The sequence below is a fragment of the Gorilla gorilla genome, chromosome 20, assembly GCF_029281585.2.
Source record: "Gorilla gorilla gorilla isolate KB3781 chromosome 20, NHGRI_mGorGor1-v2.1_pri, whole genome shotgun sequence".
Lineage (NCBI taxonomy): Eukaryota > Metazoa > Chordata > Mammalia > Primates > Hominidae > Gorilla > Gorilla gorilla.
In genome coordinates, this window is record NC_073244.2 from 16,256,329 (window position 1) to 16,279,076 (window position 22,748).

Genomic DNA, 22,748 nt, shown 5'->3' on the forward strand with positions numbered 1-22,748 from the left:
CCTGGGTGACAGAGCGAGACTCCATCTCAAAAAAAAAAAAAAAAAGTCATTGTGGTTTTTTCCATTAAAAGAAATAGCAAAAGTCATTGCAATTTTTGCTATTAAAGGTAATGGCAAAAACCGCAATGACTTTTGCACCAACTTAATAATATATACTGCCAGGTAATAAGCAAGTGACTCCTTTCTGAGGAGGTGGCATTTGAGCAGAGTCCTGAAGGGGGAGATAGAGAACCCTGTGGGTACTTGGGGAAAATCTATTGACTCCAGCCTGGCGTGTGCCTTTTTCCCCCACCCCACCCCCCATCCCATCTAGGGCTCAGGTTTCCAAACAGAGGTTGTTGTCTCAACTGCTAGAGAAGGGGAATTCCGATGGGGGTTGCAGGCCCTCAGCCTCTGCGGTCTGCCTTCTCTCCCACTGGCTGTCCTAGTCTTTGAGCTGGTATTGCTGTCTGGGGCTCCAGCTTGGGTGCCTAGGGTCCCCCATCAAAGGCTTCATGCCTGAAATCCCAGCACTTTGGGAGGCCAAGGTGGAGGCAGGAGGATCGCTTGAGTCCAGGAGTTCGAGACCAGCCTGGGCAACATAGGGAGACCCCCCCTATTCTCTACAAAAAAAAAAAAATTAGCCAGGCATGGTGGTGCATGTCTGTGGTCCCAGCTACTTGGGAGGCTGAAGTGAACCATGATGGCACCAACTGCACTACAGCCTAGGCAACAGAGCAAGACCCTGTCTCAAAAAACAAACAAACAAAAAAACTCTAGACTTTTCTTCAAAGGAGCCACTGAGCCGGCTGCCTGCAGACAAAAGAGAAGAGTATCACCAGGGAACCCACCGAGGGACCCACCCGAGGCTGCATCCTGTCTTGGCTTCTCCTGGTTCTTGATGAACTTCGTGGCTCCTCCTTCCATGGCAAAGAGGGAGCTGAGTGGCCTCTCTCTCTCTCTTTTTTTTTTGCTCTGCTCTGTCGCCCAGGCTGGAGTGCAGTGCCGTGATCTCGGCTCACTGCATCCTCCACCTCCCGGATTCAAGCAATTCTCCTGCCTCAGCTTCCTGAATAGCTGGGACTACAGGCACCCGCCACCACACCCAGCTAATTTTTGTATTTTTTGCAGAGACGGGGTTTCCCTATGTTGGCAGGCTGGTCTCGAACTCCTGATCTCAATTGACCCACCCACCTCAGCCTCCCAAAGTGCTGGAATTATAGGAGTGAGCCACTGCACTCAGCTGAGTGGCCTCTCTCTAGCCCAGTGGCGGATCCAGTATGGTCTGGAGTCAGCCTGCTTGGGTTCAAATCCAGACAGGCGCTACCCCGACTAGTGCTGTGTGACTCTGAGCAGTTTGCTTGATCTCTCTGAACTCACACCTCCATAAGAGTTTATAGTAACTTCCACCTCCTGAGCAGTTAAGTCTATGCCTGGAAAGTGCTCGGTGAAGGTCAGCCATTACTTTTGGGAACACCGTGTCTAAGGGTGGGTATCTGGGTTCTCTGTAGCCCCCTCAAACCATCTCTCCAGCTCCCCGGGAGGCACATACAATTGGGAGGATGTAGGAGCCTCCCACCACCTGCCAGGCTGTCTCTTTCAGAGAAAGCAGGGAGATCCCAGGCCGAGTTAATCCCTGGGAGGTGCAGGAGAGTTGCCCCTGGGAAAGATCCCGGTTGACCTCTGTTTTCTCCTGGCTCAGGCCGGGTTAAGGGTGTCAGGAGCACAGAATGGGAAGGTTGGCAAAGGATGAGTTACTCAGGCAGCAGCCCCCCTCCTGTTCCATCCAGCCCAGCCATGGAGTGCTCCTGGGGGAAACTGCTCCCTGAAAAGACACACCAACCACAGGAAACAGAAATTGAACCGTTTATTAGCCTAGGTCTGGGTTTCAGGCATTGCGGAGGCACGTCTGGGGAGCTCTATGAGGGGAAACAAGCCCCTGACTGGCTCCTTGCCCCCCAAAGACCCGCTCCCCCAGGCTTTGCATTCACAACAAATTACTCTGAGGCATGAGGTTTCCTTCCCCAAGGTGAGCTGCACCCCAGCTCTCCAGTGGGAGGATGGGCCAGCAATTCCAAAGGGGTCTGGGCAGGACCAGAGCTCCCCGACTTTGGCAGCTTCAACACAAACATGAGCAGACAGGACAGCATTCATTCTGGGGGAAATGTGACGAGGAGAGGAGGGTCACAGACATCACGCCTATGTGCGCGCACACGCGCACACACACACACACACACACATAAATATACGTTTGTACCGTAACATCCCTTCCATTATCCACAGGTTTTTGTGAAGTCCTTCTGGGGGGTTAGGGGAGAGTGTCCCCAGGAAATGTCCCTAGCCACTGCCACCCCCATGCTCCATTCTATATAACTTGAAAGAAGAAGGCCGGGCACAGTGGCTCACGCCTGCAATCCCAGCAATTTGGGAGGCCGAGGAGGGCGGATCACTTGAGATCAGGAGTTTGAGACCAGCCTGGCCAACATAGTGAAACCCTGTCTCTATTAAAAATACAAAAATTAGCCAGACATGGTGGCGGGTGCCTGTAGTCCCAGCAACTCGAGAGGCTGAAGCAGGAGAATCGCTTGAACCCGGGAGGTGGAGGTGGCAGTGAACGGAGATTGAACCACTGCCACCTCAGCCTGGGTGACACAGTGAGACTCCATTTCAAAAACAAAACAAAAATCTTGAAACTGTCTCAAAAAAAAAAATCTTGAAAGAAGACACAGCGGGGTTCAGGCTCAAGGCTTCTCTCTGCCTTGCTCAGGAGACCTGGTACCTTAGCTGGGGCTGCAGGTGTGGAGCTGAGAATAGCTTGGGGGGTGGCTGTTTTTGAAAGGAGGGTGTCTGTGCAAATATCACACCCAGAATTTTCTCAAGTTGCGCCTTGCATCAAGAGTCCCAAAGTCCTCCCCAGCCACCCAAACTCGTTTTTCTCACTTTTGGTGATTATTCTGTGCCCCAAATAGTGCAACTGAGCAATGAGGTCTGAGAATGAGGAATGGACCTCAGCCGCCATCCCCTCCCCACCTCCAGCCGTGGTTTCCGGGCCTCAGAGAGAAGGGGAGAAGTCGTCAAGTGGCAGCTGATGAAATTTGGGGAAGCTGTGGATTTGGGCTCTGGATGGTCAGAGAGGAGGCCTCTAGCTCTTCAGGACAGTGGTTCTGTAGTCGCACGAAGTTGCCCAGAGAAGGTGGCAGGAGGAATACATTCGAAAAGGAGAAATCGGTGCAGGACTAGGGGCCAGGGAAGAAAATGCAGAAATTCTTTGTACCGCCAGGTGAGGTGGCTTATGCCTGTAATCCCACACTTTGGGAGACCAACACGGGCGGATCATGAGGTCAGGAGTTCGAGACCAGCCTGGCCAACATGGTGAAACCCCGTCTCTACTAAAAATACAAAAAAAAAAAAAAAAAAAATTAGCTGGGCGTGGTGGTAGGCACCTGTAATCCCAGCTACTCAGGAGGCTCAGGCTGGAGAATCGCTTGAACCTGGGAGGCGGAGGTTGCAGTGAGCTGAGACCGTACCACTGCACTCTCCAGCCTGGGCAACAGAGCAAGACTTCATCTCAAAAAAAAAAAAAAGGCCGGGCACGGTGGCTCACGCCTGTAATCCCAGCACTTTGGGAGGCCGAGGCGGGCGGATCACGAGGTCAGGAGATCAAGACCATCCTGGCTAACACGGTGAAACCCCATCTCTACTAAAGGTACAAAAAATTAGCCAGGTGTGGTGGCAGGCGCCTGTAGTCCCAGCTACTTGGGAGGCTGAGGCAGGAGAACGACATGAACCCAGGAGGCGGAGCTTGCAGTGAGCCGAGATTGCGCCACTGCACTCCAGCCTGGGCAGCAGTGCAAGATTCCATCTCAAAAAAAAAAAAAAAAAAAAAATCCTTTGTACCAGGTGGTAAAGTGCTCCTGCCCTGAGCTCCCCTTAAATGCTGCCTGCCCTCACCCTGGCTCTTCACAGGTCCCCTGCCCTGGCCTCCCCAGGATCCAGTTCTAAAGGGGTCACACTAGCCACTGGACTGGCCCTCAGGACCCCACTGCAACACTGCTATGTGACTAGTCAGTGCCTTATCTGGCCTTTCCAGGTGTGAAATATTTGCAACATCACCCAGGTCTGTGGGGCGGGGGCATCTGGCTCAGCAGCCCCACGTCTCTGTCTGGGGTCACCCAGTGGCCTCTACATGAACCCCTCTGCCCTGGCCTGGTTGTTGGTCCACCCCCACCCTCAGACCACCGTGTTGCCCTCCAGAAACGTGGGTGACGTGGGCATGTGCATGCCCCTCTCCAGGGAGCTGGAGCTGCGGAGTGGCAGGAGGTGGTGGCCCGGGGTCCCGCCCAGCCTCCGTCCTTGCACCCCCACCCCTGGCCGCCAGCACTGCAGCGGCCGAAGCACCTCCCGCCGCAGGTCCCGGCTGCGCCACGTGTAGATGACGGGGTTGAGCAGGGAATTCAGGGTGGAGAAGGCGAAAAAGTAGTGGGCTTTGTAGAGGATCGGGCAGGAGTGGACGGGACAGGCATAGTCCAGAAGGAGGATGCTGAAGGCAGGCAGCCAGCAGACGATAAAGACGCCTAGCACGATGGTGACCGTCTTGAGCAGGGCTAGCGTCTGCGGGGCGGCCACGTCAGCGTGGCTTGAGCGGACCACGCAGTAGATGCGCACGTACAGCGCCACGATGGCCAACAGGATGATGGAGAAGATGGTCACCACGCACAGCACATAATGCTTGGCGTAGAGAGGCAGGACAGTGGAGCAGGCCTCGAGGTGGCCCAGGCAGTTCCAGCCAAGGATGGGCAGGCCACCAAGGACCAGCGAGATGAGCCACGAGGCCCCGATGAGCAGGAGCATGCGGCAGCTCTTGTCGCTGCCATACAGCTTGACCTTGGCAATGGCCACGTGGCGCTCAATGGCGATGGCCAGGAGGCTGAAGACAGAGGCCGAGAGCGTGATGAAGGCAGAGCCCTCCCGGGCAAACCACTGCACAGGCGTCAGCCTCAGCGTGACAGAGCCAGAGAGCAAGGTATTGGCTACGAAGGCCACGCCTGCCAGTAGATCGGAGGCGGCCAGGTTGCCCAGAAACAGGTACATTGCCGAGTGGAACTTGCTGTTTCGGGCCACCGCAATGAGCACCAGAAGGTTTTCCACCACAATGGCGCAACAGAGGATGACGATGAAGGCCGAGGCCACCTGGCGGGAGGTCGTCTCCTGCGTTTCCAGCGTCTCCTTGGTATAATTATAGTGTTCCTGGACCTTGTTGGGGTTCAGGTACTCCGAGTACAAGCTGCCCATGGTGGGGCTCAGAGGCCTGCTGGGGCCATGGGGCTCTCAGAACTGCAGAGAAGACAGACAGACAGACAGACAATAGGTCAGAGCTGTGGCTACTACCTGGGCTCTGGCCTCGGATGGGCTGAGATTCAATTTCCTGCTCTGTTACTCTTCGAGGAAGGGCCACATGAATTCAGAATCATCATCATCCCCACTTACAGACAGGAAACCCAGAGAGATTAATTCACTTTCCTAAAGTCTCAAATTTAACCAGCAGCAGGGCCAGAGAGACTGGCTCTGCGGCCTCTATAAGCCCTAGGCTACACTCTTTCTTATTTATTTTATTTATCTATATTTTAAAGACAAGGTCTTGCTCTGTCATTCAGGCTGGAGTGCAGTGGCACAATCATAGCTCCCTGCAGCCTTGAAATCCTGGGCTCAAGTGATCCTCCCACCTCAGCCTCCCACCTCAGCTTCAGCTACAAGCACATGCCACCACACCTGGCTAATTTTTTTTTTTTTTTTTTTTTTGAGATGGAGTCTCCCTCTGTTGCCCAGGCTGGAGTGCTGCGGCATGGTCTTGGCTCACTGCAACCTCCTCCTCCTGGGTTCAAGTGATTCTCCTGCCTCAGCTTCGTGAGTAGCTGGGATTACAGGCACCTGCCACCAAGCCCAGCTAATTTTTTTTTTATTTTTAGTAGAGACGGGGTTTCACCATGTTGGCCAGCATGGTCTCGAACTTCTGACCTCATGATCCACCTGCCTCGGCCTCTCAAAGCGCTGGAATTACCAGTGTGAGCCACCGGGCCCAGCCGCCTGGCTAGTTTTTTTTTTTTTTTTTTTTTTTAGAGATTGGGTCTCACTGTGTTGTCCAGGCTGGTCCTGAACTCCTGGCTTCAAGCAATTCTCCTCGGCCTCTCAAAGCAACGAGATTACAGGTGTGAACCATGACATCTTGCCTCTTTTAATTTTCATTATTATTTTCTAGAGATAGGGTCTTGCTCTGTCACCCAGGCTGGAGTGCAGTGGCATGATCATAGCTCACAGTTGTCTCAACTCCTGGGCTCAAGTGATCCTCCTGCCTCAGTCTCCTGAGTAGCTACACACTTTCGAAGGGAAAGAAGCTCCCCCAAATGGCATTAAAAATGTGGACTTCCAGAAACCTTGCCCACCTACCCAGAGAGCAAGCCCTAGGCAGGTCCTGGAGGGTTTGTCTCTTTTCTGGAACACACAGGCGCCTGCGCCCTCATGCTGACCTGGGTCAGGGAGAGTCTCACCACTGATAGCTCCATGCCCTGCTCATTCATTACCACCCACTAACGCTGGATTTCAGGCTGGGTCTAAGCCTTGAGGCCACGGGTGCTCCCAAGATAAGGTCTTGGGGAGACACCAGGGCGGCCCTGAGATTCAAACATCCCAGAGGTCACACCATCTTCAAGGACACAGACCTTGAAGGCAATCCAGAATTTGCTCCCATTCCACCTCTGAAACACTGGGCAAGTCCCTAGACGCTGTCTCAGCCTGAACCTCCTTATCTGTGCAATGGACAGAAGAAAGCCCACTTCATGGGGGTGACGGGAAAATCCTTTTAAATGACGCATGAGGCACGTTTAGCTCATAGTAAGCACTCAACAAATACTGCCAAATGTTATTAGCTCCCCTCTTTCCTCCAGTCCTTTGGGAAGGGAAGGGATGTAAGCCAACCAGACGAGATCTCCAACAGCCTGTTCTCATCAGCACCATCTAGCTCTGCCCTGGGACAGAAGGTCCTGCCGGGATGGGCAGGGCGCTGGCACCCCCTCCCCAGCCAGGATGAAATCCAGATGTGAGGCCCCTGGAACAAACAGGGTGGAGTCCTCACTCTGCAGTCACATCCGGTGTGAGGAAGGCGGGATGTGGGGGGAGTCAGGATGGGAGAGACCCCATCTGGGAGGTCCTGGCTGGGAGGATGGGGCAGCTTTGCTGAAGTCATGTGAGCCGTGAAGGGGTGTGCAGCCCCGCCGGGAGGGGGTAAGGCATTTGTTCCATGAAAGCCTGAGTCACCCCCCCAACCCCCTCCCATCCCTCCCCTCCACCCTCTTCCATCCCTCCCTCTACCCCCTCCCACCCCCCCCATCGCCACCCACCAAGGAAAACTGAGCCGTGGTGGGAGGGGGCGGGGAGAGGCGCTCCTCGGCAGAGAGGATGAGAGGCAGACACCATGGCCTTCCCCCAGCTTGGGGGTAGGGTTGGGGGGTGTCAGAGGAGCCAGTGCAGTGTATGCCTTTCATGAAGGGAGAGGAAGTTCCAGCCCGTAGCTAAATGGGAGGGAGGGGGGAGAGTAGGGGGAGTCCTCCCCAGGTCCCTAGAAACACGTCTGGCAAGGACTGTGTGCACCGTTCCAGAAAAGTCTGGTTAGGCCAGTTCTCCTGAGCCCAGGAGTGATGGAGGCTTCCGGAGTCACCCAGCCATCTCAGTCCCTGGCCGCCCCCTCCAAGGGGCATCCTGGCCCCTGGCTGGAGAGAGGCAGCTGCTCCCCCAGGGCGGAGGGACATCCGTCCTAGTTTGGGAACAGACAAGGGCTTGTGCACGTCCCCGGGGACTGCTGCCCCTCCCAGATAGCCACACAGAGGCCCCTTGTTCCCTTGCTGGACGGAGCCCCGGGCATCTTGATGCCCTCTGCACGCTGCAGCCAGTCCCAGGCAGGCTTGGGCCCGGGCTGCGGCTGGATCAGACACAGCTGATGAGCCGGAAACAGCCCACGCCCTGATTGGCTCATTTTCAATCCAAGGGCACTGAGCAATTTGCCTATTGGCCCGGGCTTTCCATCTTCTGCCTCTGATTGGTCCAGTTGGGGGCGCTCTACGGCCAGCCCTACTGATGGGGTCCTTTATAGGCGACGGGAGCTCAGGCTTTCTAAGGATAGAGTTAATGCTATGTGGACGTCCCTAGGGGGAGTTTGAACCGCAGCCTGACCTCTGGGTCACCCCGACCAGACACCCCCAGGCTGCCCTGGCCTGCTGGGCCCCTCCTGGGGTTCATAAGTGAGAATCAAGGTCCCTTTCCAGGCCTGGGAAGCACGCTGTGCAGTGCAGCCGCCCCCTCTGCTGCTCACCAAGAGATTTGCTGTGGCTTCCTGGACAAATAAGAAATGTGTTTAGGCCGGGCGCAGTGGCTCATGCCTGTAATCCCAGCACTCTGGGAAGCCGAGGCGGGCCTATCACCTGAGGTCATGAGTTCAAGACCAGCCTGGCCAACATGGTAAAACCCCCCTCTCTACTCAAAATACAAAAAAAATTAGCCGGGCATGGTGGTGTGCGCCTGTGATCCCAGCTACTTGGGAGACTGAAGCAGGAGAATCGCTTGAACCCGGGAGGCAGAGGTTGCAGTGAGCCAAGATCGCAGCCATTGCACTCCAGCCTGGGTGACAGAGCGAGACTCTGTCTCAAAACAAAACAAAACAAAATGAAATGTGTTCAGCCCTTGCACCCCAGGGACTAACCAAGCAGTCTGTCTTCTTCCCTGAGAGGAAGACTGGGGGTGCTGCATTCTCACCTTCTGCAGCCCGGGGAGGCTAAGGCATTCACAGAGGGAGAAGCAGCTCTCCTAGAGAAGGGGAAACTGAGGCCCACATTCTATCCAAGCCTCATCTTAACCACTAGGACTTTACTGAGGCGAGCACTTGGGCGGTTGACGCCTCCCAGAAAGAGGAAGCAGAGCACTGAGGTTGGAGCTGGCAGAAGAGTCATCCCCTAGGTGGATGGCGTGGCCTAGCCCGTGTCCCCTCCCTGTGTAAGGTTACCAGGTTTTGAGAAGGACACAGAGCCTGTCTCCCGGTCACCTTCACCAAGTCCACCCTGACTCCCTCTCAGAAGCTCAGAAAGAGGCCACTGGGCTCACATAGAATGTCCAGGCCTGAAATGGAACAGGAGGGACAAGTGATGGGGTTTGGAAGGAAGGGAAGAGAGATAGACTCAGACGACTGTTTGGCTGGAGATTAGGAGAGGGGAAGGATGGAGGAAGCCTCAGTGGTTTCCAAGGTCCTCTTCACCCACTCCCAGTTCCAGAAAGGCAGGCCCTGTGGTTACAGTTCCCCCTGGTCACCCATGGAGCCCGTGGTAGCCACCCTACCTTTTGGTTTCCCTGTGGTTGTCAGGACCCCCTACCCTGCCATTCTCTACCAAGCAGCCAGGGGGAGCTTTTAAACTTGTAACTCCATGTCACTCCCCAACTCCAAATTCTTCCATGGCTCCCTATAGCCCAAGTAGCATGGCCCCTGCCGACGAAGCCTCCTCCCACTCTTCCCCCAGGGCCATTCCACTCCAACCACACTAAACCTCCTCCATGCTACCCCTACCCCTACCTCCAAGCCTTTACCCCTGCTGTTCTTCTTGGGGCACACTCTTCTTCTCAATTTTTTTTTTTTTTTTTTTTTTTGAGACAGAGTCTCACTCTGTTGCCCAGGCTAGAGTGCAGTGGTGTGATCTCGGCTCACCACAACCTCTGCCTCCTGAGTTCAAGTGATTCTCCTGCCTCAGCCTCCTGAGTAGCTGGGATTATAGATGCCTACCACCACACCTGGCTAATTTTTGTATTTTTAGTAGAGATGGGGTTTCACCATGTTGGCCAGGCTGGTCTGGAACTCCTGACTTCAGGTGATTCACCTGCCTAAGCCTAGGAAGGTGCTGGGATTACAGGCGTGAGCCACCACGCCTGGCCTTTCCTCAAATCTTTGAATGACTGTCTCCCCATCTTTCAGAAAGGCAGACCCTGTGGTTACAGTTCCCCCTGGTCACCCATGGAGCCCGTGGTAGCCACCCTACCTTATAGAAAGTGACCTTTCTATTTAAAGGTCACTTCCTCAGAGGGGACTCCTCTGACCCCCAGTCTACAATAGCAGCCATCTCCAAGCCTTTCCTAATCACAGAATCTTGTTTTATTATCTGCACAGCGCTTGCCACTATGGGAAACTATCATGATATCTTTCCTTTTCTGTCTGGCTTCCACCTAGACAGTCAATGCCTAAGGCCAGGGAGCAAGTCAGTTATCAGCCCCTACAGGGATGCCTGGCACAAACAAAACACTCAGAAAACATGTGGAATGGGCAAATGAATGAATGAATGAATGAACCAATGAACAAAGGAGACCCTAGTGGGTTCCCAAGGGTGGAAACTCCTAAGTTCAGCCCAGACCCAAACAGCAACAAAGGAGCCTAGAGACACCTCTGGTCCGCGGGCAGCGCCCCCATCGCCCACCATCAACCAGGCAAAGCCCAGCGTGTCTCCATGGAGATGGCAGCAGGACCCGCCCCCGTGCTGGCCCGCACTCTCGGCCTCCTTATCTGGCTTAGGAATGCGCGGTATCCACGCTCGCTCGCGCGGGAGCCACGCCTCCTCTCCCCCCTGCCCCCGAGACCGCCACACGCGCGGGGCCCCCACGTCTCCAAGCGGCACTGGAAGGATTCCTCTCCGTCCCGCCAGGGGTCCCGCCTCGAGATTCTGGGAAGACTGGGGGTGGGGGACCAGATCGCAGCAGCAGCTGCACCGCGAGTTCCGCGCCTGGCCGTGTCGCCCCACGAGGGGGACCGTGGGCTCAGCGCGTGGCGCCCGGAGCATCTGACAAGGACAGAGACAGAGGAGGGGGTGGAAATCCCCGGGTGAGTCAACCCGTGCCTGAGAAGGGGGCGAGTTCCCGACGCTCCGCCCGGCTCGGGGCCACGCGAGGTCCGCGCCACGCGCGCCTTCACCCACGACCCGTCCCTGAGCCGGAGTTGAAAGAGGAGGCGTCTGAGCCACGCAGTCACTTTCTCTTTCCTTACAAAACAAAGCCACGCCCCCCGCCGGGGGACCGGAGGAGGCAAACAACTTGGGGAAACCGAGGCAGAAAGCCCGACGTCCGACCGCCCTCCCCGTAGGTGCCGCCCCTTGGCTTGGAGGCTCCACGGCGCGCACATCCTTTTGCCCTCGCTCAGCCGGAGTCAGCCAGGAGGGGTGCTGCACCCCTCCCCCAAACACACTCCCCAAGACCCCGGTCCCCGAGCACGGCGTCCTGCCTCCCAAAGACTCCAGTCGAAAGCGCTCGGATTCCGCCTTCTCCCCGGCGCCAACTTCCTGCCGCTGAGAAAGGCGGGGAGCACAGTCTGGGGGTTCGCGGCCGAGGCAGTGGGGGCCGCCCGGAGTCTTGGAAAGGGCGCACTATGACCACCCGCTCCGTGCAGCAGGAACCCAGGCGGCGCGTGCGCGCCCCAGCCCCCCGATTGGGGCCCCTCAGCTCGGATCCCGAGACCTCAGGGGACCAGGCCCGCCTTTTCTGCCTCCTTGTCGCCACGCGCGCTCACCTGGCTAGGCCGGCCCGGCTCCCGGCCCTGGCCGGAGGGGCCTTGGCGTCTGCGTCCCCGGGGCGGCCGCGGCTGGGGCTGGGGTTGCCAGCCGGGCTCGGCTACGTCCCGGGGCTGGGACGAGGGACAGAGTGGGGCGGGGAGAGCCGCCGCCTCTGCCCCCCGCTCGCCCCGCCCTCCTCTCCTCCCCTTTCCGGCGGCGGCTGCAATGAATTCCAGATGTGACCGGCCGGCTGGCCGGGGCGCACGCGGGGGCCGACAGGAGCTGCACGGAGGGCCCTTTGTCCGCCCCCCCCCCCCCGACCTCTCACTCTGCCGCTCCCAGCCCCCACCCGTGAGAACCGGCCGGCGCGAAACGTCACGCAGCCTGGTGACGTCACAGTACTCCTGGCCAGGTGGCCTCAACCTGAAACAACTGTCTTCAACCCCAGGTTACCTCTGGGCTTACCCCTGGGACCCTGGACTTGGAAGAAAACACGAGGTCACATTTATTGACTCAACAAAGAGCCTTGGAAGTACCTATTAGGTGTCAACGCAGCAAATAGGCATTAAGTGCCTACTGTGTGTCCACCCAACAAATAATGAAATTCCTACTAAGTGCGATGCCCTGGCCCAAAGACAAAATTGATCTCTTTTTTTTTTTTCTTTTTTTGAGACATGGTCTCGCTCTGTCATCCAGGCCAGAGTGTGGTGGCTCAATCATAGCTCACGGGAGCCTCAACCTCCTGCCTCAGCCTCCAGAGTAGCTGGGACTACAGGTGCGCCATCATGCCTGGCTAATTTTTTGCAGTTTTTTGTAGAGATGGGGTCTCGCTGTGTTGCCCAGGCTGGTCTTGAACTGCTGCATTCAAGCAATCCTACTGCCTCAGCCTCCCAAAGTGCTGGAATGACAGGCGTGAGCCACTGTGCCTGACCAGTCTCTCCCTTGATAGGACTCCAGAATTCAGGTGCTGCCCTGTCTCCCTTGGGGGATTGGGGACACTCCACCCTCTTTCCTGCCTCTGTAGATCACTGTCCCCTCTGGCGGGGGGACCAGCAAGGCCCAGTTTGTGCCTGCCTTCCAGTGTCGGGCCCAGTCTTCTATCCAGATTTCCAATTTTCACTAATTCCTGGGCATTTCTGTGTGCCTGCCTGCGGAAATGATGGACACTACACCTTCACTGAACGATTGTGTGTGTGTGTGTGTGTGTGTGTGTGTGTGTGTGTGTAACCAGCAGTTCGACAACAGGATAGGAAAGCCCCTCATTCCATCAACAAAATTTTTTTGTTTGAGACAGAGTCTTCCTTTATCTCCCAGGCTGGGGTGCAGTGGTGCCATCTCAGCTCACTGCAACCTCTGCCTCCCAGGTTCAAGCTATTCCTGTGCCTCAGCTTCACAAGTAGCCGGAAATACAGGCGCGTGCCTCCACGCCTGGCTGATTTTTTTGTATTTTTAGTAAAGACAGGGTTTCACCATGTTGCCCAGGCTGGTCTCGAACTCGTGACCTCAAGTGATCCGCCTGCCTCGGCCTCCCCAAGTGCTGGGATTACAAATGTAAACCACAGCACCTGGCAACAAATATTTTTTATGCACCTACTGGGCACAGCAGTGAACAACAACAACAACAACAAAAAGGAAAAACTCCTTGACCAGATGGATTTTTTTTTTTTTTTTTTTTTTGAGACAGAGTCTAGCTCTGTCGCCAGGCTGGAATGTAGTGGCACTATCTCAGCTCACTGCAACCTCTGCCTCCCGGGTTCAAGCGATTCTTCTGCCTCAGCCTCCTGAGTAGCAGGGATTACAGGCATGCGCCACCATGCCCAGCTAATTTTTGTAGTTTTAGTAGAGATGGAGGTTTCACCATGTTGGCCAGGATGGTTTCGATCTCCTGACCTCATGATCTGCCCGCCTCGGCCTCCCAAAGTGTTGGGATTACAGGCATGAACAACCGTGCCCGGCCAACCCAGTGGATCTTATGTTCAGGTGGGAAATATGGCTTTTTATGAGGGTACCATTTGTGAAAATGTAGACATTATATGTTATAAACATAATCTGGCCAGGCACGGTGGCTCACGACTGTAATCCCAACAGTTTGGGAAGCCAAGGTGGGTGCATTGCTTGACCCTAGGAGTTCTAGATTAGCCTGGGCAACATGGTGTAACCCCATCTCTACAAAAAATATAAAAATTGGCTGGGCATGGTGGCTCACGCCTGTAATCCCAGCACTCTAGGACTCCAAGATGGGTGGATCACTTGAGGTCAGGAGTTCGAGACCAGTCTGGCCAATATGGCAAAACCCTTTCTTTACTAAAAATACAAAAAATTAGCCGGGCGTGGTGGCGGGCGCCTGTAATCCCAGCTACTCGGGAGGCTGAGTTAGGAGAATCGCTTGAACCCGGGGAGGCGGGGGTTGCAGTGAGCCAAGATGGTGCTATTGGACTTCAGCCTGGGCGACAGAGCAAGACTCCGTCTCAAAAAATAAAATAAAATAAAAATAAAGAGGCTGGGTGCAATGGCTCACACCTATAACCCCAGCACTTTGGGAGGCAAAGGCAGGTGGATCACCTGAGGTCAGGAGTTCAAGACGAGGCTGGCCAACATGGCGAACCCCATCTGTACTAAAAGTTCAAAAATTAGCCGGGAATGGTAGTGTGTGCCTGGAGTCCCAGCTACTCGGGAGGCTAAGGCAGGAGAATTGCTTGAACCCTGGAGGTAGAGGTTCCAGTGAGCCGAGATCATGCCTTTGCACTCCAGCCTGGGCGACAGAGCAATACTCCATTTTAAATAAATAAATAAATAAAACTAAATAAATAAATGGAGTAGTCTTGTGTGTACTGATGGGAAATGGTCTTCAACATATTAAGTTGAAAAAGTACAGTGTAGACCAGTATGCATTGCATTTCTGGGTGTATTTATAAGAACTATATAAATACACACACATTTGCCTGTGACACACAGTCTGTCTCTGGGAGAAGGCACCAGACCCTAGTCACAACAGTTACTCTTAGGGAGAGGAACCAGGGGGCAGGGAAACGAGGTAAGAAGAAACAGCTTTTCATGGTATACCCTGGAGGGCTGTTTGAAATCTTTTTTTTTTTTTTTTTTTTTTTTGAGACAAGGTATCTCCATATTGGCCAGGCTGGTCTCGAATTCCTGACCTCAGGTGATCCGCCTGCCTCAACCTCCCAAAGTGCTGGGATTACAGGCATAAGCCACTGCGCCCAGCCTGCTGTTTGAAATCTTTAGCTTCTATTACCAATTCAAAAAAATGTACAAAGAGGTCGAGGCAAGGGGATCACCTGAATTCAGCAGTTCGAGACCAGCCTGACCAATATGGTGAAACCCCATCTCTATTAAAAACACCAAAATTATTGGGAGGCTGAGGCAGGCGGATCACGAGGTCAGGAGTTCAAGACCAGTCTGGCCAACATGGTGAAATCCGGTGTCTATTAAAAATACAAAAATTAGCTGGGCACAGTGGTGCACACCTGTAGTCCCAACTACTTGGGAGGCTGAGGCAGTAGAATCACTTGAACCCAGGAGGCGGAGGTTGCAGTGAGCCGAGATCCCGCCACTGCATTCCAGCCTGAGCAACAGAGTGAGACTGCATCTCAAAAAAAAAAAAAAAACAAAAACAAAAAACTAGCCAGGCGTGGTAGCAGGTGCCTGTAGTCACAGCCACTCTGGAGGCTGGGGCAGGAGAACTGCTTGAACCCGGGAGGTGGAGGTTGCAGTGAGCCAAGATCGTGCCACTGCACTCCAGCCTAGGCGACAGAGTGAAACTCCATCTCAAAAAATATATTAAAAATTTTTAAAAATTGGTCATGGATAGTGGCTCATGTCTGTAATCCCAGCACTTTGAGAGGCCAAGGTGGGAAGACCAGTTGTGCCCAGGAGCTTGAGATCAGCCTGCGCAATATAGTGAGACTTCGTCTCTACAAAAGAAAAAACAAAAAATTAAACATTAGCCAAGCATGGTTGTGTGTGCCTGTAGTTCCAGCTACTCATGAGGCTGGGGTGGGAGGATCACTTGAGCCTGAGAGGTGGAGGCTGAAGTTAGCTGAAATCACACTGCTGCACTCCAGCCTAGTTGACAGAGCAAGACACTGTCTGGAAAAAAAAAAAAAATCAACAGGCCAAGCACGGTAACTCACAACTGTAATCCTAGCACTTTGGGAGGCAGAGGCAGGAGGATTGCTTGAGGCCAGGAATTTGAGACCAGCCCAGGCAATATAGTAAGAGCCCATCTCAAAAAAAAAAAAAAAAAAAAAAAATCAACATGTTAATGCTACATATAGGCATGCAATATATGTGTGTATGTAACACAACATGTAATGCTCTGTGCTAAGCCTGGTGATGCCTAATTGGTTGCTGCCATCCAAAGCTGACAGTCTGATGGAGGAGACAGAGAAGAAACCAGACAATTATTTTTATTTATTTATTTATTTATTTTGAGACAGAGTCTCACTCTGTCGCCCAGGCTGGAGTGCACTGGCAAGATCTCAGCTCGCTGCAACCTCCGCTTCCCAGGTTCAAGCAATTCTCCTGCCTCAGCCTCCCAAGTATCTGGGATTACAGGCACACACCACCACACCCGGCTAATTTTTGTATTTTCAGTAGAGATGGGGTTTCACCATGTTGGCCAGGCTGGTCTTGAACTCCTGACTTCAGGCGATCCACCTGCCTCGGCCTCCCAAAGTGCTGGGATTACAGGCGTGAGCCACCGTGCCCGGCCGAAACCAGACAATTCTAACACAGGGTGATGGGGCTTTGAAGGGGGATACAAAGAAAGTCAGAAAGTGACTAGTCAATTCTAGACTTTGCCCCTTTTCCTGAGCTCGATTTCAGGGTCTGCTGGGTTCTGGGCCAGATCTTGGGGCACAGTTGGACCTTGGCAAAACCTCACTGCCTCCTCTACCAAGTGAGAAGTGTTGCCTGGACACTCTAGAAACCAGGTGTTTAATCCGCAGAGGAGGAAGCACGAAGAAAATTAGGTTTTCTCCTCGTCTGAGAGCTATCAGAGCGGAAATCTCAGTCTTGTGTGGGGACCTGAAGGCTGGGGAGGAAGTGACCGCCCTCATATGCCTGGGCTGGCTCAGCAATTTGCAGTCTCTCCTGGGACCTGGGGGGTTGGGGCAGAGGGGTGATGTCAAGGCTGCAGACATATGTGGCCGTCTGCCAGGGGAACCGTGGCTCCCAGACAAAGGTGATGTCCCCGGGGACACACAGACACACCGACATGCAACTTCCGCCTCCCTCCCACTTCTGAGGCAACACAATGTCTTCGCCAGGTCAGCCAAGGGAGCGCTACAGAGGACTGGAAAACGCTGGAGGCCTGGACTTCCTGATGGTCTTGGTGGGGGTCAGGAGGAGAGCTTGGCCGACCCCGGTGGCGGGGGGTGGGGGGCTGAGTGAGAGAACAGTGGAGGAGGAAGGAAACAGGGCCCTTTTCTTGGAGAACTCCCAGCAGGGGAAATAGAGGAGAAGGAAGAGGCTTGAACCAACTTCCACTAATTATAGGGTCAGTGACAATAATGGCTAACACTCACAGCCACCGACTGTGTGCTAGATGTGGCGCTGTGAGTCCTCACAACCCGAGGAAGTGGGTATTACGATAATCATCATCTTTTTTTTTTTTTTTGAGATGAAGTCTCGCTCTGTCACTCAGGCTGGAGGGCAGTGGCGCGATCTCAGCTCATTGCAACCTCCGCCTTCCAGGTTCAAGGAATTCCCCTGCCTCAGCCTCCCGAGTAGCTGGGATTACAGGCGTGAGCCACCACACCTGGGTAATTTTTTGTATTTTTTAGTAGAAACGGGGTTTCACTGTGTTAGCCAGGCTGATCTAGAACTCCTGACCTAAGCTGATCTGCCCACCTCGGCCTCCCAAAGTGCTGGGATTACAGGCGTGAGCCACCGTGACTGGTCTTTTTTTTTTTTTTTTTTTTTTGAGATGGAGTCTCGTTCTGTCTCCCAGGCTGGAGTGGCAGTGGCATGATCTTGGCTCACTGCAACCTCCGCCTCCTGGGTTCAAGCGATTCTCCTGCCTCAGCCTCCCAAGTAGCTGGGATTATAGGCCTGCGCCACCATGCCTGGCTAATCTTTATATTTTTAGTGGAGACGGGGCTTCACCATGCTGGCCAGGCTGATCTCAAACTCCTGACCTGAAGTAATCTATTCCATGTACCTTGATCTTGGCCTCCCAAAGTGGCTCACACTCTTACAGGTGTGAGCCACTGCGCCCGGCCAATCCCATTTTAAAGAAGAGGAAAATTGACCAGGCGCGGTGGCTCACGCCTGTAATCCCAGCACTTTGGGAGACCAAGGTAGGCGGATCACCTGAGATCAGGAGTTAGAGACCAGTCTGGCCGACATGGCGAAACCCCATCTCTACTAAAAAGATAAAAATTAGCCAGGTATGGTGATGCGCGCCTGTAACCCCAGCTACTCGAGAGGCTGAGGCACAAGAATTGCTTGAACCCGGGAGGCGGAGGTTGCAGTGAGCCAAGATCATGCCATTGCACTCCAGCCTGGGTGACAGAGTGAGACTCTATCTCAAAAAAAAAAAAAAAAAAAAAAAAAAAAAAGGAGGAAAATTGAGGCATACAGGAGAGGTGAGATTCGAACTAGAGCCATCCGGCTCCTCTCAATCCAGCAGCCCTGGCTGTCTGTCTTCTTATTCATTCGGAGTCTCCACCCCATTCCTGTGCCACCACCCCCATCTCTGCCCCAGCAGGTAGGAACAGACAGGCAGTGGTTACCAGCCAGGACTACATTGGTCAACAGTGAGATGTGGAATGTTCTCCATAATCCAGGAGAAGGGACGCCCTCTGACCCTCATTCCTACCTTCACCCCAGATATTGTGAACTCCCCCAAATCCAGGAGGCCCAGGCCCTTCACACCAGATCCTGTGGTTGCCCACCATGGCCCTGAAATCCATGAGACGCAGGCCTGTTTTCCATCCTCCCTGGGCCTCCACTGTCCCCCCACCCCCCTGGCTCTCGTCTCTGGCAGGAGGAACTGCCTGGGAAGTGTCTGAGATGGATCCCAACTTTCTCATCATCGCCCCAGCGCTGGGGGAAGGGGCCCCAGGCTACAGAGAAGCTTCCCAGATGCTGATCTTGGCAGGCATCAGGGAACTGCGGCAGCCTCATCTCCTCCATGGGCTCAGGGCCCACTTTCAGCTTCAGTGATGGGGTGGGGAGGCTCCCACTGGAGGCCAGCCTCTGCCACATCTGCACCAGAAGCAGTCTTGGCCCTTCGAGCTGGGGAAGGGGTGGGCTCTCTTCCCGCCGAAAGCAGGATGAACAATTAGGGGAAAGGGGAACCTCAAAAAGGCTAACTTCTCAGCAAGCCCCTCCCACCCCAGCATGCTCATGACAGCTGACATGTGTATAACGTGCCAGTTACTGCCCTAAGTGTTTTACAAATATTGACTCACTCTCAATAGCTCACAGCAGCTCCCTCAGCTAGAGAAAGGAGAGATAAACTGCAGTCCATCCTCACAATGGAAGACCATGCCTGTAATCTCAGCACTTTGGGAGGCTGAGGATGGCGGATCACCTGAGGTCAGGAGTTCGAGACTAGCCTGGACAACATGGCGAAACCCCATCTCTACTAAAAACGAAAAAATTAGCTGAGTTTGGTGGTACACACCTGTAATCCCAGCTACTCAGGAGGCTGAGGCAGGAGAATTGCTTGAACCCAGGAGGTGGAGGTTGCAGTGAGCCGAGATTGCGCCATTGCACTCCAGACTAGGTGACAAGAACAAATGAAACTCCATCTCAAAAAAAAAAAAATCAAAAAGAAGGAACTGGTGATACCTAGCCACATGGAGAACTCTCAAATGCATTAGGATGAGGGAAAGAAGTTCAACGCAAAGGTTGCATACTGTATGACTCTATTTCTATAATGTTCTAGGAGAAGAAAAACTATAGGGATGGTGAAATATTGGGACAGGAGAGGTTGACTGCAAAAGGGCACGGTGGGACCGGGTGCAGTGGCTCACGCCTGTAATCCCAGCACTTTCAGAGGCTGAGGTGAGAGAATTGCTGGAACCCAGGAGTTCAACACCATCCTGAGTGACAGAGTGAGACCCAGTCTCTACAAAAAAAAAAAAAAATGAGTCAGGTACAGTGGCACGTGCCTGTACTAGCTATTCCAGAGGCTGAGGCAGGAGGATTGCCTGAGCCCAGCAGTTTGACACTACTGTCACCTATGATCGCACCACTGCACTCCAGCCTGAGCAACAGAGTAAGACCATGTCTTAAAAAAAAAAAAAAAAAGTTGGGGGGCATGGGGGGATTTTTTTTTTTTGGTGATGGAACCATTCTGCGTCTTGATTGTGGTTTTGGTTACGTGACTATATATGTTTGTTGAAATGTGAACAACTGTATGCAAAAAAGGGAAGATTTTCTTTCTTTTTTTTTTTTTTCTTTTGAGACAGAGTCTTGCTCTGTCGCCCAGGCTAGTGTGCAGTGGCGCGATCCACTGCAACCTCTGCCTCCTGGGTTCAAGTGATTCTCCTGCCTCACCTTACAGGTGTCCACCACCACGCCTGGCTAATTTTTGTATTTTTAGTAGAGATGGGGTGTTACCATCTTGGCCAGGCTGGTCTCGAACTCCTGACCTTGTGATCCACCCGCCTCAGCCTCCTAAAGTGCTGGGATTACAGGCGTGAGCCACCACGCCCGGCCAGGAAGATTTTTATTGTATCTAAATTGTGCAAAAAAAGCAATACTTTTGTTTAAAAAATTCTCACAGCAGCCTTATTATTTGTGTGTTTGTTTATTTGTTTTCTTGATCTTAGCCAAAAGGCCGAGAAGCGATTTATTTATTTTTATTTTTTATCTTTTTTTTTTTTTTTTTTCCAAGACGGAGTCTGGCTCTGTCGCCCAGGCTGGAGTGCAGTGGCACAATCTCAGCTCACTGCAAGCTCCGCCTCCCAGGTTCACGCCATTCTCCTGCCTCAGTCTCCCGAGTAGCTGGGACTACAGGCACCCGCCAGTACGCCGGGCTAATTTTTTGTATTTTTAGTAGAGACGGGGTTTCACCGTGTTAGCCAGGATGGTCTTGATCTCCTGACCTCGTGATCCACCCGCCTCGGCCTTCCAAAGTGCTGGGATTACAGGCGTGAGCCACCGCGCCCGGCCTAGTTTTTATCTTTTTAGAGATAAGGTCTTGCTCTGTCACCCAGGCTGGAGTGCAGTGGCGCAATCATAGCTCACTGTAGTCTCAAGCTCGTGAGTTCAAGCAATCTGCCTACTTCAGCCTACCCAGTAGCTGGGACTACAGGCCCAAGACACCAAGTCCAGCTAACTTTTACATTTTTTGTAGAGGGTTAGGTTGGTCTCACTATGTTGCCCAGGCTGGACTTGAATTCCTGGGCTCAAGCGATCCTCCCACCTTGGTCTCCCAAGGGCACTGAGATTACAAGAGTGAACCACTCTGCCTGGCCTCCTGACAGTAGCTTTACATCAGTGAGGGTCTAATCAGGAAAACAGAAGTATCTCCAATAGAGGGGATTTAATATATGGGTCAATTTAATACGTAGATAAAAAATCAAACGATGGCCAGGCGTGGTGTCTCATGCCTGTAATCCCAGCACTTTGGGAGGCTAAGGCGGACAAATCACGAGGTCAGGAGTTCGAGACCAGCCTGGCCAACATGGTGAAACCCGGTCTCTACTAAAAATACAAAAAATTAGCTGGGCATAGTGGCAGGAGCCTGTAATCCCAGCTACTTGGGAGGCTGAGGCAGGAGAATCGCTTGAACCCGGGAGGCGGAGGTTGCAGTGAGCTGAGATTGCACCACTGCACTCCAGCCTGGGTGAAAGAGTAAGACTTTGTCTAAAACAAAACAAAACAAAACAAAACGGATGGAGAGATTATTTTAAAATTAGCATAGGCCGGGCACAGTGGCTCATGCCTGTAATCCCAGCACTTTGGAAGGCCGAGGCGGGTGGGTCACCTGAGGTCGGGAATTCGAGACCAGGCTGACCAACATGGAGAAACCGTGTCTCTACTAAAAATACAAAATTAGCCAGGTGTGGCTGGGCGCAGTGGCTCATGCCTGTAATCCCAGCACTCTGGGAGGCCAAGGCAGGTGGATCATGAGGTCAGGAAACCGAGGCCATCCTGGCTAACATGGTGAAACCCGTCTCTACTAAAAACACAAAAAATTAGCCGGGCGTGGTGGCAGGCACCTGTAGTCCCAGCTACTCGGAAGGCTGAGGCAGGAGAATGGCGTGAACTCGGGAGGTGGAGCTTGCAGTGAGCCGAGATCATGCCACTGCCCTCCAGCCTGGGTGACAGAGTGAGACTCAGTCTCAAAAAAAAAAAAAAAAAGTAGCCGGGCATGCTGGCACATGCCTGTGATGCCAGCTACTAGGGAGGCTGAGGCAGGAGAATCGCTTGAACCCAGGAGGCGGAGGTTGCGGTGAGCCGAGATTGCACCATTGTACTCCAGCCTGGGCAACAAGAGCGAAACTCCATCTCAAAAAAAAAAAAAAAAAAAAAATTAGCATAAACCAAGCATGGTGGTGTAGGCCTGTAGTCCCAGCCACTCGGGAGGCTGAGGCAGGAGGATCACTTGAGTCCAGGAGTTGGACTCTGGCCTGGGCAACATAGCCAAACCTCATCTCTTAAAAAATATAATAAAAATAAAGGATATGGCAGACCATGTAAAAAATTTAAATAGAAATTACCATATAGGAAGATGATATCTAATGGGAGGCGCTACCAGAGGCATATGGGGAGAAATATCTTGGGCTGGGTGCAGTGGTTCACAACTGTAATCCCAGCACTTTGAGAGGCCAAGGTGGGAGGATCACTTGAAGCCAGGGGTTTGAGACCAGCCTGGGTAATATAGGAGACCCCCATCTCTATTTTAAAAATCTTTAAAAAAAAAAAATCCATGTCTGGTTGCACGCACCTATGGTTCCAGCTACTCAGGAGGTTGAGGCAGAAGGATCACGTCAGCCCAGGAGGTCGAGGCTGCAGTGAGCTATGACTGTGCCACTGCACTACAGCCTGGGTGACAGAGTAAGACCCTATCCCTAGAAAAAAAGCAAAAAGAGGCCGGGCGTGCTGACTCACGCTTGCAATCCCAGCACTTTGGGCGGCTGAGGCAGGTGAATCACCTGAGGTCAGGAGTTCAAGACCAGTCTGACCAACATGGTGAAACCCAGTCTCTACTAAAAATACAAA

General features: G+C 53.3%; 1 protein-coding gene across 2 annotated transcripts; it reads right to left on the reverse strand.

Annotated features, from left to right (window-relative positions):
• Window positions 1–1,829: 1,829 nt before the first annotated feature.
• Window positions 1,830–11,720, reverse strand: S1PR2 (sphingosine-1-phosphate receptor 2). 2 transcript variants are annotated; one of them, XM_055371850.2, is made up of 3 exons: window positions 11,564–11,720; window positions 4,378–5,313; window positions 1,830–3,215 (listed from the first exon to the last, which is right to left on the reverse strand). In XM_055371850.2, the coding sequence occupies exons 2-3, from the start codon at window positions 5,269–5,271 to the stop codon at window positions 3,054–3,056; spliced, it is 1,056 nt and encodes a 351-aa protein (XP_055227825.1). In that variant the 5' UTR covers window positions 5,272–5,313; window positions 11,564–11,720; the 3' UTR covers window positions 1,830–3,053. The 2 variants fall into 2 exon arrangements, with proteins under 2 accessions (XP_055227825.1, XP_055227824.1); XM_055371849.2 differs by having other exon boundaries at window positions 1,830–5,313.
• Between the last annotated feature and the right edge of the window lie 11,028 nt (window positions 11,721–22,748).

What these genes read in the sequence shown, in the direction of transcription:
- S1PR2 (XM_055371849.2), bottom strand. Translation starts at nt 5,271, where the DNA reads ATGGGCAGCTTGTACTCGGAGTACCTGAACCCCAACAAGGTCCAGGAA.